Consider the following 18917-nt stretch of genomic DNA (forward strand, 5'->3'; position numbering starts at 1 on the left):
TTAGTCTAGGATTGCAAGCAGTATTTGGCATTAATCATAATTGTTTTATTACTGTATAGCTTCATCCTAGTTAGAGTAAGGAGCTGTGGTATCCTGGTTATAAATCCCCCATCTTACTTTTGGTTTCTTGTTTAATTTTTAATTTTATACTACTTTCCTTTCTAATATTTTATTTTGGCAAAATATGAATATTTCCATTATTCTTATGCAAAGATACTCTTGCCTACTGGTGACTGCAGCAATGTAACTATTTCATTTTAACTGGGAATAATGATACAAAGAGAGCACTCTAACAGAGTGAGAGTTGGATGGAGGTTGAAGCTTTGCCACTGTGCTGTCCAGAACTTCCCATCATTTAATGGCAGTATGTGGTGTGTTTTGCACTTGTAGCAGTAGGTACCTGCTTCTTCAATACTGACTTTGCACAGTTGCTGCTGTGTGATTCTGAAAACCACTAGACTTTATATTCAGAATATCTAGGAAGGGCAGGCAAAGCAGGGAGGCCTAGGAAAACAGAATATTTCAGGAGCTGGCAAAATCATTCCAGAATAGGTATTGCTTAGCCCTGGGACTACGTAATGAAAGACACTGTGTAAATGTTAGGTTTGGCTCAGAATGAAAAATTCAATCTTTCTGCTTTCCTCCCTTGTAGGAATGATGAGATAGTGATGCCAGAAGAGCAAACGGGTCTGGTGAAGGAAAACTATATCTGGAATGTCCTGCTGCATCGTGGTGCCACTGACGAGGGAATATTTCTCCACGTGCCTCCTGGAAGCTATGACCATGACCTGTTCACCATGACATGGGGGCCCACCATTGCAGCACTTTCTTATGTTTTTGACAAGAGCTTAGAGGAAACAATTATCCAGAAGGCTATCTCTGGTTTCAGGTGACTCTTACCTTCATAAAGACCCAAAAGAATAAAAGTGGGACCATTGGATCCTGTTTATCTGCTGGAGAGACATCACAGTGAAAATCAAATGTTGCTTTTCCTAGCAATTGAAAAGCACTTTTTTATGACCTGTGATCGTCTAGTGTTCTGTCATTTGTGTCAGTTCATCACATTTTGGCCTCTCTGGCTTGCCAGTCACTGTTTAGCTTGACTGCTGTGTTGTAATAAATTAAAGTGCCCAGGGGCACATCTTTTTAAACTCCAACCTGGTTACATTTAAAGGACCTACTGACACAACTAGGCTGTTTAGAAGTGAGGGGGAGAAGTCATTCAACTGGCACAGTGATGCTGACAAAATCTCCATGTAGGAACAAAACCTTTCTACTGTATGATCCCATAGCTGTGGCTGAATGGGATGTGGGAATTCTTTTTTCCTTCCAAGATGACCAGTACTCAAAAACTTGTGATCTGTGAGCAACTATATTGGAATGATCTTTGGTCATGCTTAGATCAGACCAAAGGATGCTTTAAGCATAGTTGTAATGCTTTGTCAATACACTGCTGTAGCCATGATATCTTGGAAACTGGGCTTCAACACTACCACCAATCTCAGCAACTCTCTTATGTTAGGACAGGAGGTTGGATGTAATGCTCAGGTGCAAGTGGGCTGTCTGTTTAGACTCACTTTAAATTGATTCTTGCATCAGCATAGGCAAGTATCAGTATCAATGGATAAGGATTGAGCTTATTTAAGCAATAATAGTAGACTTCTATACATAAGCATTCATTATGAATGGGTGGAGAGGAAGGTCTAAAATGTCAACAGAGAGGGTCTCAGATTTGCTGTCCTGTAGACAGACTTGTCTGTGCTGACTTGGTACATTATTTTCTGTTTTCTTTTTTCCCCAGGAAATGTGCAATGATTTCTGCTCATTATGGCCTTAGTGATGTGTTTGACAATCTCATAATTTCTCTCTGCAAGTTTACAGCTCTCAGCAGTGAGGTAAGTTGGCAAAGAGGAGAAAAAAGCATGACTACTACTACACTGGAGCTCTCTTCCTCTGTTAAGCAGCAATATTTGCTTATTTTAGTTATTGTATCTGTAGGTATCTATCAGCCCCTGCCCAGAGTTTTCTGGAGGAAGTAATGGGAAATGTGTAGTGAAGTGGGACTTCCATAGGCCAGGTTCAAATATGCAAATTTTCTTTTACTCACAAGTATCAGTTTGTGCAGAGCAGAATGCCTTGATGTTTTATTCACCTATTTGACCTGAAGAGACTTAGGTCTCCCTGTGATCCCAAGCAAGTTCATACATTTCAGATACTGACTTTTCAATGACAGGGTTTATGCAGTGCCGGGGGGGACTGTTTTGTGAGATGTACTTCCAAAGTGTAGGAGCTATGTAGATGCACAGCATAAACATAAAGGGGTTAGAAAACAAATGCTTTGAATTGTTAGTTGGGGTGTGGACTGTGGTAATCAGATCAGCTGTTAACCCCACATTTGGCAAGCCCTGAAGACTCTTCCTTTGGGGTGTACCGTGAGAATAAATTCAAGGTGCTGTGGTTACTGTAAGCTTTATTGCTCTCATTTATTTGTGTGTTACAATGTCCACCTGTTTTTCCCCAGTGTTTAATAGACAGTGTGGGGCAGACCATGCTGTCTGCTAAGGAGTAGTTGACAGCAATTCCTGTAAAGGGTCAGAACTCCCAAAGGATCTCACAGTATTGCTCTCAGAATCAGTGCAAGACCCACAGTGAGCAGAACAGAATTGCCACACATATAGGAAAGGGAAACAAGATAATTCAAGACTGAAAACATTGGAGTAAAAACGCCAAGACAGGTGAATTTTTTAAAAGACAAAGAAATCCCAAGCAGAGGGTTTGCTTTAGATTCCCTCTTCCTGCACAGCTCACAACAGTAAAGATGCAGTATTTGATCATCCTCAGGCACACCAGACCTTGAGACTACCAATAGGTAATGCAAGCAGAAGAATGTCTGCCATGAAACAGTTTGACACAGATTTACACAGCAGAAGCAACTAGACTAGGCTAAGCCCTCAGATGCACCAGCTATTGCCAGCTGTATCCCATCTAGTTGAGAGACTGGAATCTTGAGCAGTCTGAGGTCTGAGTTAATCAAGTAAGCATGTCTTTTGATGATGACATAGAATCAGGAACTTCTGGATTTGAAGAAGGCTGAGTTCTTATCTTTGGCCAGATTCTAATTACATAGACTACTTTCTGCTGTCCTAAATTCCTGTAAGGCTTGGAGACAGTAGGATAACTGAACAAATATTTAAGAGTCTGGAGGAAGGAGAGAAGGAAGAGCCATCTTCAGAGGACTGAAGAGTCAAAGCAGGCATCCTCTCCATGCACTGCGGTTGCTATGCACGGCCACTTTGATTGAAAGAAAGGAAATGGAAAGGAACATGGAAGGTCTTTAAGTGATTAGGAAGAATGAGTGCCCCACTTCCTGATCCATAATTAAGACTCATACTGACTCAGTATGTAAATAGTAGCAAAACCTGTGTGTGTGGTTTTCAGTGATATGGTTTCTTGCCAGAGAGCAAAACCAGGCATATTGCTGTTTGCACCCTGACACCGCAGAGATACATGTATTCATGTAGTTTCCCCATAGCAACGATGGAAAAAACCCAAATTGGTTGTTACATTTCTGCCAGATTTCAGATTGGCACGTCTAATGGAGTTTGCTTCTAAATCAAAGACCCATTTTGATACCAGTTTTTCCATCAGTTTGGCTGAAGCAGGAGAGTTTTTCTGAACTTCAAATCTGAGATAGGATACACTGACTCCTTCAGTCCCTTGTCTTCTCTTCCATTCTTGGTGAGGAGATAAGTATGGATTTTGTCCATGTAAACAAGAGAATGGTAAAGCCCATCTTTTCTCAAAAGGAAGATTGCAATGATTTTAAGTAACTGCAGAATCATGGAGCATGTTACACTGTTTGGTATTAGCTGACATGGTAGCTGGTTTATTCCTTGCTTTGGCAGTGTATGGTTGGTTTCAATGACTTAGCAGGCTTTTTGTATTTTGAAAAGCTGTGTGTGCATTGAACAAATTATGAGGATTTGAGATACAGCAATCATTGGCAGAGACTCCCCGTTAGGATTGAATTACTTTGAATCTTGCTGTTAGGTAGTGGTAGGAGTAATTTTGCAAGTCAGTAATGGTTTTGGCCACAGTTTTCTTCTCTAACAGCACAGCAGAGTAATTGCTGCTTCCAGAGGAGATGTGGTACTTCTTGTAGAAGACTTTGATCTTGAGCTGAGTTCCTGTAGCAGGATAAATTAGTGGGTTTTCAGCAAGCACTTTCAAAATGTTCTGAGTTGTCATTCTTGGGGAGTTTATAACTAGGTTGTTCGGTGATTTATATTGTATCTGGTAAGCTACCTTGTCCTTGTTTATGTGCAAAGAGAATGTGAGCTGAGGAGTTATCCAAGCATCATAAAGAGAATTGTTATCTTTCCCATAACCAGTTCTGAAGCATCTGCCCTAATTTCTGTTGAAAAGAAAACATCTCTTTCTGACTGATTGCCACCGCCTCTTCTTTCCTGCAGTCTATTGAGAACCTGCCCACTGTTTTTGGAAGTAATCCCAAGGCCCATATTGCAGCAAAGACAGTGTTTCACTTGGCCCATCGCCATGGTGACATTCTGCGAGAGGGCTGGAAAAACATCATGGAGGCCATGCTACAGCTTTTCCGAGCAGAGCTGCTGCCCAAGGCCATGGTGGAGGTAATAATTAGCTGGCTGGCTGGATAACTGAAGAGCTAGGAGAGTGGGAAGCTGGCTTTTCATACAGCCAGTTCCAAAAGTAAGAGAGCTCTCTTGCGAAGGCCTAGCTTTTGGTAATGTACAGAACTTGGAAGCCTGTGAAAGGTTTAGTGTTCAAGTTGTGTGCAGCTTCTTTTGTAGCTTGTTTCTTTTTTTCTCATTTTATTTCTTGTTAGATTTGAGGAATGCCAGCATTTATTTTACTTGAACAGATTTTGAATGTTGTGCAGAAGAGGGACGTGCATATAGGCATGAAGTGCTAGAGCCCTGCATTGGTGTTACCAGATGCGAGTGGCACTTTACTGACAGGATAGTGTGGTGAAGAGCTGGGTTTGACTGCTCTTGTATGGGCTGTTTGGTATTGTGTTTCATCACTAAGAGAAATATAATGGGGTTGGGGAGGTCATATGCATGTCCTGGTCTATGTTCCAGGTTGAAGACTTTGTGGATCCTAATGGCAAAATCTATCTTCAGCGTGAGGAGACACCATCCAACCGGTGAGTGGCATAGATGTCCCAGACAGTCTTTTTTGTACCAAGGTTGGAAAATAATATGATTTCTTGTTTACTTACTGATGCTGGTGTCTTCTGAATTGCAGTGGTGAATCAACAGTACTGAGTTTTGTTAGCTGGCTCACCCTCAGTGGGACAGAGCAATCTGGTATGAGAGGGCCATCTACGGAAACACAAGAGGCAAAGCGAGCAGCTTTGGAATGCATAAAGGTAACCTATAGGCTGTAGAAGAATCTGGTTTTTTTCTTGGTGACAGTACTATGTGGGTAACAGGCAACAGAAGTATAAATATGCATGCTGCTTGGCAGTATTGCAGGTAACAGGAGACTTAAAAACTGAAAGAATCTACAAAGGAGCATATCTGGATTGACAGCTAAATGGTCTTTTATGCTGCTGTGCACACAGGTACTAACACATCAAAACAGGAATGATTCCTCAGGCTGGGATCTGCCCTGGGCATCACAGTCCTATATTTAAAGAGAAGTTAATGAATTCTCAAACAACTAATCTTTTCCAAGACAGTGTAAAGGTATATGGTGCCGACAAAATCTGAACCTGGGGTTTGACCACTGTGTGGCCAGAGGAGTCATCTGATAAAATCTGTCTAGCACAGATGAGGTCTGTTAAAAGTAACTGATGTTAAAGAGCAAACTAGTTGGAAGGAGTTTTCTTCCAGATAATAGCAACAATCTGTGTCTTTCCTGTGAACATGATGTGTTTCTGGAAGATCTGTTTGTATGCCTTCCACAACCCCTAGATGCACAGTTGTCTTTTCTGTATTTTGCAGCAATGTGATCCTGAGAAGTTGATCACAGAAAGCAAATTTCTCCAACTTGAATCCCTCCAGGAGCTCATGAAGGTGAGAGAGATATTGGGCAAGGGACTGGGTGGCAGTGGAACAAATGTGCTATGCATAATAGTGGATATGTGCTGTGTACTCACTTAACTCCTCTGTCCTCAGAGGAGGTCTTGGAACTATTTGGGATGTGAACCTAGCTTTTAGTTCACCTGTTAAAAGTTGCTTCTGTGCTGGCAGACACAAATTGCTCTGGCAGTAGAAGAAAACATTAAATTGTGGAATGCATTCTAAGAGCCTTGAGAACTCTTGGCAAGTATTTGTAGTTCTGTGCCAAAGCTTAAAGATTTTCAAATGTGCTGTGTACCTAATGAGAGAATTCGAAAAGGCCACTCTAGAGGCAAGAGCTCTACAGAAATATTTGACAGTGTGTCCCTAAGTAGTATGGTACCTGCCTGCTATGGGAGATATAATAAGGCTGGACACATTAGCCTTTGGGCTAGAGAAGCTCAATCTCCCTGGGGGAGTGTCATCTTAGTTCTGGGGGAGCACTGTGCTCCTACTCTGATTGTCAGGAATTCTCCCTTCATATACAAGCCGATGGCTTGAGAACATAACTCCAGTATTTGTAGTCATTCTCAGGTATGCCTGCTTTTTCTGTACTTCACATATTTATTAGCAAGAAACTGCTGGATATCAGTTCCTCTTCATCTGAGACACTTTGTCAGAGTTTAACATCTTTTAAGTTCATATTGCATTTTGCATAAGAAAAAAAATTAATTTTTCCGATCAATTTAACTTGACCTTTATCCATTGCCTTTGACTATGCGTGACCTCACTAGGCAGAGTACAGTTTTGGCCAGACTCAAAGCATTCTGTTGGTTCCCCATTTTTGGGAGCTTGTGATTCATAAAAATACCATGGCTATTCCAGGCTCTAATCTCTGTGACTCCTGATGAGGAGACATATGATGAAGAAGATGCAGCCTTCTGCTTGGAGATGCTTCTGCGGATTGTTCTAGAGAATAGGTATGACCTTGAAATAAATGCACATTCACTGTAATGTCCCTGCTTTACTGCAGCTGCTGCCTGGGTCCAGGGAATGAATTCCTTATGTATGTGATTCACCAGCTGAAGCAGCATGTGGCTGTAATTTCAGGGCTTAACAATTCCACTGTAGCATGTGCAAATAGAAAGGCTATTAGCTCATGAATTAGTCCTTGATATCCTGAAATTTGGAGAATATAAACTAAACTCCAGAGGGAGAATTCTCCCACCTGATTGCTTTGCAAGTAATGAGTAAGAAGTTTGATCATTTTGTTGTTTCAATGTGTCTGTTCTTGTACCTCCCACCTGGAATTTTTGTTGAAGTTAAGAAATGGTGGATTGTCTGGAGTTGTGGGAGGGGTTGCTGGATCCTGCTTGTCTCATGTGTCCTTTCGTTCTACCCTTTCCCTCCTCCTTGTTGTGGCTAGGGACCGTGTGACCTGTGTCTGGCAAACTGTCCGAGACCACCTTTATCACCTCTGTATCCATGCTATGGAGTTCTGCTTCTTGGTGGAGAGGGCAGTGGTGGGGCTGCTGAGGCTGGCCATTCGACTGCTCCGTCGAGATGAGATCAGTGCACAGGTAAGGGATTTTTGAAAGGCAGTTACTGGGGTTTTGTGGCTGTACCCTGTGACACAGGAAACCAGTTGCTGTTGGATGGACCCATATTTAACCTGTTCGTGGTGCAGGTAACAACAAACAGCAATTGTAACTAGCTCTAATATATGAAGGAGTACATTGTTAGAGAATGGAGTGTAAGTAATAGGGTCTGTTATTCTTGTCTCCTTCTGTGGCCAGGTTCTCCTCTCATTACGTATCTTACTAATGATGAAGCCAAATGTGCTGTCCAGAGTTAGCCATGAGGTTGCCTATGGCCTCCATGAACTCCTGAAGACCAATGCTGCCAACATTCACTCTGGGGATGACTGGTACACGCTGTTCACCCTCCTGGAGTGCATCGGGTCTGGGGTGAAGCCACCCGCAGCCCTGCAGGTTACAGCAAGGGCAGATAACGACACAGGTAAGACAGGCCAGCTTTTGCTAGGAAATCTGATGCCTGCCTGCCAGATAAGCAGCTGCTTCCTCAAGCTTTTCAATTAGCAAAGGGGACTGCAAGAAAACAAAGCTGATATTAAACTACATTAGCAAGATTAAAGACCAGCACCTGCTGTTCACTCCTCATGGTCTGTTCCTGTCCCTATTCTGCCATCTCTTCCTACTCAGTGAGCAGCAATCCAGGTGCTAGTCCCTGGGGGGTGGTGGGAGGAAAACTGATATCAGTTCTGGCAGCTGTAGGAGGTCTTTGCTCTACCTAAGGAGCATTTTCTGCTGGTTGTGGTTTGGTGCCTTGGGTATCGTAATCTCTTATCTGGGCATGTAATGTAAACCCAGCTGCTGTTCCTGTCATATTTGCTTCTTTTGTGGGACCGACTCTTTTCTGTCCATTTTTTAAGGTTCTCATAAAATGAGTTGTTCTTTAAAATTGTATTTCCAGATCCATTTGCATTAATAGTTGCCAGAACCATTCCCACAAGACCAATGCAGTATTTCTCAGTTCTCTTGACTGTGTTAGAAAGGAGGTCTTTTCAGCAAATTGTTCCGTTTTGCTTTAGCCAGCTGTCAGGATATTTGAAGGTGATGTCTTCAGACTTCTAAAGCAAAGAGCAATAAAGGAATTTTCTAGAGTTTTTTTTTATTTTTATTTTTTTTCTCTTTGCTTTTCTAGAACTTCTTTAATAGGTACTGATGCTTTGTGCTAGACAGATGGGAGAAGTATGATTTTTAAAAATACTTATGGACTTTGCTCCCTGGATTAATGCAGAGCTGTCTCCTCTTCTCTCTCCTTTATTTTTTCCTTTTTTTTTTCTTTTTTTTACCACTTCTGTCTTTGATAGAGCAAACTGCTTGACTTGGCACAAGTCAAAACATTAGTTCTCTACCTCCTGAAAATGTTTGGTGCCCTCTGTTCACAGAAAGTCTGTCTATCTGCTGATGAGTTTCTAGATGGTGTTGAGCAATGGAGAGAACAAGTTTTTACTTCTAAATAACATATCAGTAACTTAAATTTGTCCCTTGCAAGGACTTCTCTCTTGAGACGTGTGAAATTTAAGGTTATCCTAAATGTCAGGGCAGGTAGATCTGACAGGTGTAGAACATACTAATAACCACTTGTGGTTCCTGGTCAATGCTGATCTGGATTGCTACTCCCTTATCCACAGCTACTCTTGCAAGTTCTTGATTTGGCTTTGATCTAAACCCCATGTCTTTTGTCTTAAAGGTGCTCAATCAGACAGCGAGGTGTCCTCCTCCTATCACCCAAGTGACACGAGCCTGGACCGTGGCTACACCTCTGACTCCGAGGTGTACACAGACCACGGGAAGCCAGGCAAGATGCATCGCTCGGTCACGGATGTGGACGTCATGAACAGTGGCTGGCTAGTGGTGAGTAGCCAGTGGGCTTCTGGTGACCAAAGAGGACTACTTCTACCGTGGTTGTGAGCAGAGGGTGTGGTAGTGAGAGAAAGAATGACTGTAGAAAAGAGAGTTAAGATGAGCTTATAATGTAAAGGCAGGATAGGGAGAGACACAGATGGAAAAGAGAAAGCTTTGAGGCAAATGAGGAAGAAAGGGGAATGGACCATACAGAAACATTACCTGTGGGCTTCTGAAGAAAGGCCCTTTCAGTGTGAGCATGAGATGCTTCTCGTTATGCTACCCTCTCCTGCTTACCTGCTTGCTGTGACCTGTAGGTGGGGAAAGATGACATCGACAACTCCAGATCCACTGCTGGGCTCAGCAGACTGGGTCCATCACCTCTCGTCAACCAGTACAGCCTGACGGTGGGGCTGGATTTGGGCCCACATGACACAAAGTCTCTCATGAAATGTGTGGAGTCCCTGTCCTTCATCGTGCGAGATGCTGCCCATGTTACACCTGAGAACTTTGAACTCTGTGTCAAAACAATACGTATCTTCGTGGAGGCCAGCTTGAATGGGGGTAAGATGGCCCTTCACTTGTCAACCAGGATTCAGCTTGGGGTGGCCAGTTGGCAAGCAGTGTGAAGTATACTGTCATGAAATGAGTCCCCAACCCAAAGAAAATGGTCTACCAGGATAAAAGTGTGCTGTCTCCTAGCAGCAGGGACCTTATTCTTATCCCCCTCCCTGGGATGGAGGGGAGGTCTGGAGTTGATGTGGAGACAGCAGTATCAGCTCTTGCAGGAAGTTGTTCCTATGGGGCACTTCAAGCAGGTAGTGGTCATTTCAGAGGACAGGACCTTTTGCTGGGGATATCAAAAGGTGGCTGCCCTGTGTGTTGAAAAGCAGAACATTTTGCAGTGGACTGTTGTATACGGAATGTTGTTGCCTTTTACGCTCTAGGCTACAAGTCCCAGGAGAAGAGGGGGAAGAGCCACAGGTATGACAGTAAATCCAGTCGGTTAAAAAAAAAGCCCAAAGACAGCTCCACACGGCGATCCCGGGTCTTGAGCCAGCACCAGGCGCACACACACAGTGATGAAGACGAGGACGAGAGCATCCCTGCCAGCTACCACACTGTGTCTTTACAGGTTAGTCAGGACGTAAGTATAGCAAGGATTTCCTCCTCTCCTTTCCCATTCTTAGGGCCTGGCTAGGTAATCACTGGAATTCTTTGTGGGGAAAGGGAAGGCTGCATCCTGGATAAGTGGGCACTGGATGGCAGAGAGTGTCTATGGGGTAATGTGTGGTTCTGCAGTGAAAGAGGAAGGCTGCAATTTGTACTGGCAAAAGCAGAATAGCAGTGGAGAGAGAGGTCCTCTGAAAAGCAAGGAGGAGGTCTGAAGCTGTGAGTCACTGTAGTAGGTAAGATGGATTAAGGTCATTTGGAGACATGAGGTTCCTGTAGGATTAGCAAGGAGTCTGACAGGGCATCTGAGCTTGAGGAAAGGGGCTGAGGCTCTGGAATTTCAAGCACAGAGGACTGGGCTAAGGGAGTCATTTCTCCCCAGCTGGTACTTCAAAGGTGTGAAGGCATAGGCCTGCTGACTGCCAGGATGTTGGGTCTCAGTTCAGTAGTAAACTGACTAAAGTGCTGTCATATGCCCATACAGGCAAGGGAACTTTGCATGTGCTTCACATACCTTTTTTTAAGGAAAAAAGTTGCAGAGTTCTTGTGGACTGCACAGGTGAATCAATGGGTTTATCCCTCTACCTGGGAGAGTCAATGCTCTGTGCCAGGAAAGAGCCCATTCTTCCTTTAGACAGGACTGAATGGTGTTCCTCAAAGATGGGATTGATGTGGCTGCTGAACTGACATAAATCTTGTTGAAGATACCTGGCACTTGACCATTTAGGGAGGACACAGACAGCAGGGCCTGACACCATCTCTATAACTGTGTGTGGTTGTGTATATACATAAAGCATGCTCTAGTAGGTTGAGCCTTTTAGCCTTGTTTGGAGAACAGCAGAGATCAGAGTTGCTTCAAAATTTAAAGTCCTGTGTGTTTCTTACTGTGCCGTGTACTTGCAGCTCCTGGACCTCATGCACACGTTGCACACACGAGCTGCTGGCATCTATAGCTCCTGGGCAGAGGAGCAGCGACACCTGGAGACAGCAGCCAGGAAAATCACAGCGGATTCCCGAACACTTTGGTCCAACTGCTGGTGTCCTTTGCTACAGGGTAAAGCCATCCCCTGGTGATGAGAGTGAGCAGACACTCTTCCAAAGTAATGGAAGGAAAGTTGAGGAGCCAAGAACTAACTGCAGAAAGCAGGCATAGGTTGTTTTTAGGGTCTGTTTTAATTGAAAAAGAACTTGGATCAGATTTGGAAAAACATCTTTAGGATGAGTTAGCTGCCAGCATGTTTCTGCATCTGGTAGTAGATTGTCAGTCTGTGGCCTGGAACAAGTATGATCCTTTTTATTCCACAGAGAGTTTTTGATCTTCACTAGACTTTTTACTCTAGACTGGGGAAGTAGGGATGTGACACTCTCCCTGTGGGCTTTGCCCTGAATCCCTCTCTTGCAGGTATTGCCTGGCTGTGCTGTGATGCCCGACGCCAGATCCGAATGCAAGCACTCACTTACTTGCAGCGGGCCCTCCTGGTACATGACCTGCAGGCCCTGGATGCTCTGGAATGGGAGTCCTGCTTCAACAAGGTAACCACCTGCCTGGCATGGGCATGTGAGCAGGGCATGAGGAGTAAAGCTCTGTGCAGGAGAGTTGTCCTACTTCAGCACTGTCTTCTTGAGAAGCTTGTTCACTGCAACAGACAAGATGTTTCCTGTTCTGGTCCTGTGAAAAGTTTCTCTCTGCTTAGGCTTCTGACAGGGCCTTTTGGAGTATTGAAGTGAATCCGCTCATGCACATCCCGTTGCCACCGTCATGTCCTCTGCCTAGAAGCCACCAGTCTAGAGCCAGTGCCTTTCTGTAAAGCTGTCTGTTAAAATTTCATCGGTCATTTTTCAGTTCTGAAATATACATGTGTTGGATCCAACAGGTGCTGTTTCCTCTGCTAACCAAGCTACTTGAGAACATCAGCCCAGCTGATGTTGGTGGGATGGAAGAAACTAGGATGAGAGCCTCAACACTACTCTCTAAGGTGAGCACACCTCTGCTGCCTAGGGAAGCTTAGGGGAAACCGTGTTCCTCAAGAAAATAAAACTGTTTGCTGTGCTCACTTCTCAGCATCTCTGATCCAGGCAGGTGTCAGGGTTGCTAGTTTTACTATTCAGTGCTGGGCTTCTCCACCAGCTTCAGCTGCTGGGACATGCCTTCTTTCCAGAACTGTCTCCATGATTCTAGTCCTTGGAAAAGTTGTCAGGAAGAGGTTTGTGACTTTATGATAGAGAGAAGGATTTCACTCAACATTAGTTGAAGACAGTCTGTTCTTGAGGTGAAATGATGCACATCACAAGCTGATAGTTGTGACCTGAGGCAGAGGTCTGGAAGGGCTAGAAGACAGGGTGATGCAGACTGCAGTGGCCTTCCACAAAGGAGACAAGATCCACTCCTTCACATACACAGCTCAGAAGAGTGGAGGCCTGTGGCATCCTCAGGGCAGTCCTGTGCATGTTCCCAGCCTGCCACAAGGAGGGGGAATCCAGATTTGTGAGACTGGCTTGTTAGTGAGCGGCAGCCCCTATACTGCTTGTTGACAGTAGTTGTGTTTTTTCCCAGGTATTCCTACAGCATCTCTCCCCACTGCTCTCACTGACTACCTTTGCTGCCCTGTGGCTCACAATCCTGGATTTTATGGACAAATACATGCATGCTGGCTCCAGTGACTTACTGGTAAGGTTCTGGATGCAGTCCTTTGGACAACCATTTATCACATTTTAACCTTCTAAACTTGGAAAGTGTTTCAATTTGGTGTGGGTTTTGGGGTTTTTTTAAACTTTTTATTCCTTTCCAAACCATTTTGTTCCATGGTTTCTTGCCCTGGCCACAGTTTCCAAGGCAGCCCATTGGCTGTTTTGAGCTTTGGTTCATTGCTACCTGTCCATTCTTTGTCCTGTCTCTGATTATAGCTGGAGGCCATTCCAGAGTCTCTGAAGAATATGCTGCTCGTAATGGATACGGCTGGAATATTCCACAGTGCCGACTCACGGACAGGATACTCAGATCTCTGGGAGATCACCTGGGAGCGCATTGACTGTTTCTTACCTCGGCTGCGGGATGAGCTCTTCAAACAGACAGTCATCCAAGGTACCAGAGGCTGGGAAACCTTAACACAGGTTTTGGAGCACTACTTGCACCTTGTCCAGTACCCAGCTGCCAGAGTGCCTGGATGCTGATGAAATGAGTTGTAGGAGGCTGTGGGAACTTGGCACAAGGGCAAATTGAAGGATGGTGAAAGGAGTGAGTAAACTGGTGTGTGGTCTCACTGCATGTTTTGTCTTCCTAGATCCTGTCCCCAACATACCAGTGGAGCAGCAGCATCAGAAAACAATAGTGTCTGCAGTGCCCCCTTCTCCTGTAGGGGATGTGAGACCATCCACCCATGTGGCTCCTTTGGACAAGCCATGTGAACTGGGTGTCAGTGGTGAGTCCTGTTTTATTTTTTCTGGAATCACTTTCCCAGCATGGTGACATAGATCTGCTTTTCCTTGCTTTAGCATGATCTCTGGTGACCAGGCCTGTAGTGTTGTGAAATGTTGTGCTTCCGTCTGGATAAGTTGTTGCTGAGGCTGTTGGGGTGGGCAGAATGCCTATGATTGACCCCTGCTCTTCAGGGCCTTTTATGAAGGGGCAAGTCTGAAAAGGCCCCTGAGTTGATTTTTAGCCCTGCTTAGTTTTGAGCTAATAGGTGACTTTGTCACGAGCTGTGTAAGGATCTATTTTGTCTGTTCCTTCTTCCAGAGTCTGAGAGAGCCACTGCACCTGCCTCACCCACCATCAGCACCTCTGCCTCTCCTTCCTTCCCAGCATCAGCTTCAACGAAGTCAAGCCCCGTTACAGACATACCTCCTACAACAGCACAGCCACCGCTCATCCTGCAGCCTCTTGCCTCTCCTCTGCAGGTTGGGGTGCCACCTATGACTCTTCCAATCATTCTCAACCCAGCCCTAATTGAAGCCACCTCTCCTGTTCCCCTCTTAGCTACTCCACGGCCCACTGACCCTATGACAAGCTCTGAAGTCAATTAGTTGGAGGATGTTGGAGAACTGTCTGCTGAGGAGGCTCTGTGGGTGGAGGATGCTGGCCAAATGTTCTCTGGTAGTGGGCATGTCTGTTTTAAAAGATGATGCTAACCTGAGCAGAAGGGCTGTTTCCACAGTCCTCTGGAGCATGTCCCATCCTGCTCCCTTCTTGTGGCATCACCTAAAAATCTGCCCAAAAATCCCTGTCTCCGTGGAGAAGTGCCCAATTCCACTGACCAGTCTCCTTCCTGCCTGTGCAATCTCAGGGGCCAGGCAATGCCTGTGCCCAGCAGCCTGGGAAACCAAGCTGCCACCAGTTCATCTGGTAAAGAGGGAAAACTTGTTGATGTCACACCAGAGAGGGCCTGCAGTACAGGACTGCCTCTCAAGATTATTCAGTCCAGTCCCTGGGCAATTCCCCAGCCATTCCCTAGCTTTCCTGCTGACTCTTCTGGTTGTACTGCTTTGTTTGGGATCTAAGCACGCCTGGGTTCAGCAGGTAGAGTATTTTATTAGAAATGTGGATTGCTTACAGTGCAGCTCTCAGATTGCTGCGTAGGACTTCTTGCCTGCTGGTACATGCTTTCCTTCCTGCAACACGGATGACAGCAATCCCCAAGCCAAATAGAGATTAAGTAGCAGGCGAGTCTGATAGGGGCTTTCATTCCTGCTCCTGTAAATGTAATCAGGCTTTCTGGTTGAAGACAAATCCAGAAGGCTCTGCCTAGCTGTGTAGATGAGAAGGAAATGCTGAGAGCAGAGCACAATGGCTGTGTCTCACACAGCACTTGTGGGGCAATCATGTGTTTTGTGCCACTCGCTACACATTGGTCTCTGGGTGACCAGCCCCTTCCTTAGGAGAAAGAAGAACATCCCTTCACCTACAGATGTGGAGATCTGTGGCACCTGCTGACAGATGCTCAGCAGGTCTGCAGTGGTTTCTCTTGAAAGCTCTGAAGAGAACACACCCTTCTGCATCTTCTCGTTGGGATCCCATGTCCTTCTACCCCCAGAAGGCCCCTGCAGCTGAGGCCCTGGCAGTGATTCTTGTGCTTCCATCTTGCCGCAAGGACTTATCCCGCTCTTTCCCCGCTCATGTCCAGAGCAGAGCTGGCTGCCTGGCAAGTGCTGCATTGCTCATCCTCCTCCTCCTCCCTCAACTAGTTGGCTAAATTCTCAGTAATTTCAATCTTGGAAATCCCCCTGGTGACTGGGAGGGGCATGGATGGGACTCCAACTCAGTGTATCCTGTAAGGAGAGGAACCTGCAGTTGGTGTGGGAATACAACCAGTGTACATACCGAGTAAATGGCTAAAATCCAATGGACTTTTTACAGTGTAATAAATACATCCTGTAAATGACTGTTCTGGTGTTGCACTCCTTTTCTGTCATCCAACTTTGGCTCGGAGCCTTGGGAAAAGGGGAGTTTGCTTGTGAAGGTGTTGGGCCCTGGCTTCATACACCAGTGCTCTGTCTGCACGGAGCACAGGGGGACTTGTCAGCTTGGGGTGGGGGGCTGCAATGGAGGTTAACCATCAAGGGTCTAATCAGGAATGGTTCCCATCATGGACAAAGCAGAGCTGTAATAGTGAGATTGGCTTTTTCAGATGGCAATAGTTTCACATGGGCTGTAACATTTCTGGTGTTACATTGGTGTATGCTCATGCACCACCAGGACTGGGAGCAGAGATGAGGACTGAGGAGCAGGTGCTCTACTCATCTGGTCATGGTGCCAGAACATAGACCTTGGTGACAGCTCAGCTGACACTGGTGATTCTCTGATGAAGAAGAAATCCTTGTTTCCATGGACAAGACTCAAGAGTTGGAGAGGGTGTGAGAGATGCTGGCCTCTTCCAGTGCGAGTGCTTGCCATGGATTTGAACAACTACACTTCCTTCCTGGTATTTTCTACTTTGTTTCATGGCAAGATCCACGCAGTGCCACAGTGTCCTCAGAGCTGTGTGAAGCACCAGTGCCTTCTCTATTCCAAGAGACTCTTACAGACTTGGTAAGTGGGTAAAAACTTAGGAGTTTGTTTAAATTGCATGAAAAAAGGTCTGAATATTGCATAATGGAAGAGTAATGTGCATACTAGAAAAGTCCTGGTAATAAATCCTGGTTCCCTAACCCCATTTGTACCATTCCTGGAATATTTTTGCTGCTGCAGCTCTCTTCCTCACCTTCCACTGCCTCTAGATTGTCTTTCCAGCCCTCAGATGTTTTCATTAATGCATTTGAGTCCTTGTGCTGCTCATGGAGCACTTCTGTATCCAGCCCCCCTCTCTGCTGTGTCTTTCTGAGCCTTCATTTCTATTTGCAGCTCTGTTTTTCTGCTTGTTGAAAGCTTTAGATTATTAACTCTTTGTCAAGTGCCTTGATGTCAGGACTGCCGCCTTTGATCCCCAGGCCCAGGTGGTCCTCTGACTTTTTGGGGTGGTGTCAGCTGATAGCAAAGCTCCATTTTGCCAGTTGCCTTCCAATAGTTGTTTTGGGCACATGCTGTGTTTTACCACATGCTGAGTTTGCAAACCCAGCTTCTACTGAGAGCATTACGTCTCAACTCAGACAATTATGGTGCAAAGCAAATGCCACCTGAGAGAACTGCAGGAAGTGGGACTAGAATGGAAGGAATGTTGACTGGAAAGACAGAATTGCACTTTAAACAGTTTTCACTAGGCTGTAAATAAGAATGGACTGGAAAACCAGAAAAAGAACTTTTTGGATGTTGTTTGGATTTTGCAAGAGTGAAGTTTAATGTTACAGAGAAAAAAAAAATCAGGGAAAGTACTGAACTGAAAGGAAATCAGAATCAACTGTCAGGGAGCATGTGCTGCCTGATATGTTAATCAGTACATCTCTTGAACTCTATTTGTAAGTTAAATTGCATAAAAGTCAGTCATACTACTAATGGCTGCTGGTGAGGAGTGGTGTTTACAACAGTACCCTTTGGATTTGTCCTAGCTTATACTTTTTCTAGTCTTGGACTTCTTTCTCATTTTTACTCAGGGTCTGACTAAGTATTTTCCAGAGGAGGCTGAACAGACATCACTGTGTGTTGGTTTTACCTGCCTCTTCTGTTCCCATTTACATCAATGACTTCTACTGCTAAAACAGAATAGAAATATGTACTGGGATTTAGCACGTGTTTGTAGAACACTTTACTGTGGAGCTGGTGTTTTCCTCATTGGTATGACGTTTACTTGTGTGAGAAGTCCTATGGAATGATAAGCCCTGACTATAAAACATACATTTGGCACTGAAACTTGTGAAACAGAAGCACTGCTGCTTTTAATTTCAATTTAAAAACTGGGTCTGAGCATACTCAAAAAGTCTGTAAGAAAGATTTCCAGGACGTATCAACAGTGAACTGGCTTTTTTAGAAGTTACTCTCAGCCCTATAAATGCCAGCTGTTGAACTCCTCTGGAAAAATTTATGCCTGTTACAGAGGGTGATGTGTTCTGAAGCCGCTGTGCCTGGGATTTTCGGCCCAGCTGTGCAGAAGGCAGCCCGGCGGGGCTTATACTTCTCGCCTGTGGCCCCGGAGCGATCCGAGCGCTGCCAAGGCTGCCGGAGGCGGCAGCCCCGCACAGCGGGCACAGTTCCCACTGTCCGTGAGGTGTGGAGGCTGCCGGGAGAGGGAGGGCCAGGCCTGCTCCCGGCGGGCGGACAGGAATGCACGGGGCAGCTTTGGGAGCACAGCCGGCTCGGGAGCAAAGCTCTGGAGTGCAGCTCTTGTCCCGAACTGATGGGCTGAACAGCGAGGAGAGACCCTGGGCCCGTGAGGAGGCTGCTTGGGGCGCGAGTCAAGGCAGGGGACGATGAGATCCCCCAAGACTACAAGTCCCAGTGTGCAGTACTGCTCCCGCGGTTGTGTAACCAGCACCCTGGCCCGGGAGAGGTGGTCGGCAGCCAGCGCTCCTCTCCCACACGGGCCAGGGTCAGAGCTGTCCTCGGTCAGCTCCTCTCTGCAGAAGTATGAGCACCAAATGCTCCGTTCTCAAGGGCTGTGCACACACCGCTTGGAGATGGAGGATGTGTTGGGACTTGAAAGCACAACCCCACAAGCAGCCAGGGGCCAAGAGGGCAAGTTCTTGCTGAGTTCCCAGTAGGGAAATGGAACGCCCGTGGCCTTACCACAGCCCTGCTCCTCTGCCAGGGGAAGTTGTGCTTCCTTTCCTCACGTTTTCTGTGTGAGAAAAATGGAAATTTCTCTGGGCAGCAGGGTTGGCTGCTAAACTTAATCCCTAGTTG

At 45.5% G+C, this 18917-nt stretch overlaps 1 protein-coding gene across 5 annotated transcripts in view; it reads left to right on the top strand.

Moving 5' to 3' along the window:
* Window positions 1-16027, top strand: part of GBF1 (golgi brefeldin A resistant guanine nucleotide exchange factor 1) — a 98760-nt gene extending 82733 nt beyond the window's left edge. For 3 of the 5 annotated variants that reach the window (XM_071438993.1, XM_071438995.1, XM_071438996.1), the window contains 19 exons: window positions 653-889; window positions 1802-1895; window positions 4473-4649; window positions 5121-5185; window positions 5287-5410; window positions 5988-6059; window positions 6930-7024; window positions 7471-7624; window positions 7841-8063; window positions 9321-9484; window positions 9793-10039; window positions 10423-10622; window positions 11552-11702; window positions 12051-12181; window positions 12523-12624; window positions 13203-13316; window positions 13553-13730; window positions 13930-14067; window positions 14385-16027. In XM_071438993.1, the coding sequence (XP_071295094.1) occupies window positions 653-889; window positions 1802-1895; window positions 4473-4649; window positions 5121-5185; window positions 5287-5410; window positions 5988-6059; window positions 6930-7024; window positions 7471-7624; window positions 7841-8063; window positions 9321-9484; window positions 9793-10039; window positions 10423-10622; window positions 11552-11702; window positions 12051-12181; window positions 12523-12624; window positions 13203-13316; window positions 13553-13730; window positions 13930-14067; window positions 14385-14671 (2953 nt within the window). In that variant the 3' untranslated portion in view covers window positions 14672-16027. The remainder of the gene's footprint in view (window positions 1-652; window positions 890-1801; window positions 1896-4472; window positions 4650-5120; window positions 5186-5286; window positions 5411-5987; window positions 6060-6929; window positions 7025-7470; window positions 7625-7840; window positions 8064-9320; window positions 9485-9792; window positions 10040-10422; window positions 10623-11551; window positions 11703-12050; window positions 12182-12522; window positions 12625-13202; window positions 13317-13552; window positions 13731-13929; window positions 14068-14384) is intronic. The other 2 variants (XM_071438994.1, XM_071438997.1) reach the window with 1 other exon arrangement.
* The last annotated feature ends 2890 nt before the right edge of the window (window positions 16028-18917 follow it).

This window comes from Agelaius tricolor, unplaced genomic scaffold (assembly GCF_023055355.1).
Source record: "Agelaius tricolor isolate 1412-34295 unplaced genomic scaffold, bAgeTri1.0.p SCAF_13, whole genome shotgun sequence".
Taxonomy (NCBI): Eukaryota; Metazoa; Chordata; class Aves; order Passeriformes; family Icteridae; genus Agelaius; species Agelaius tricolor.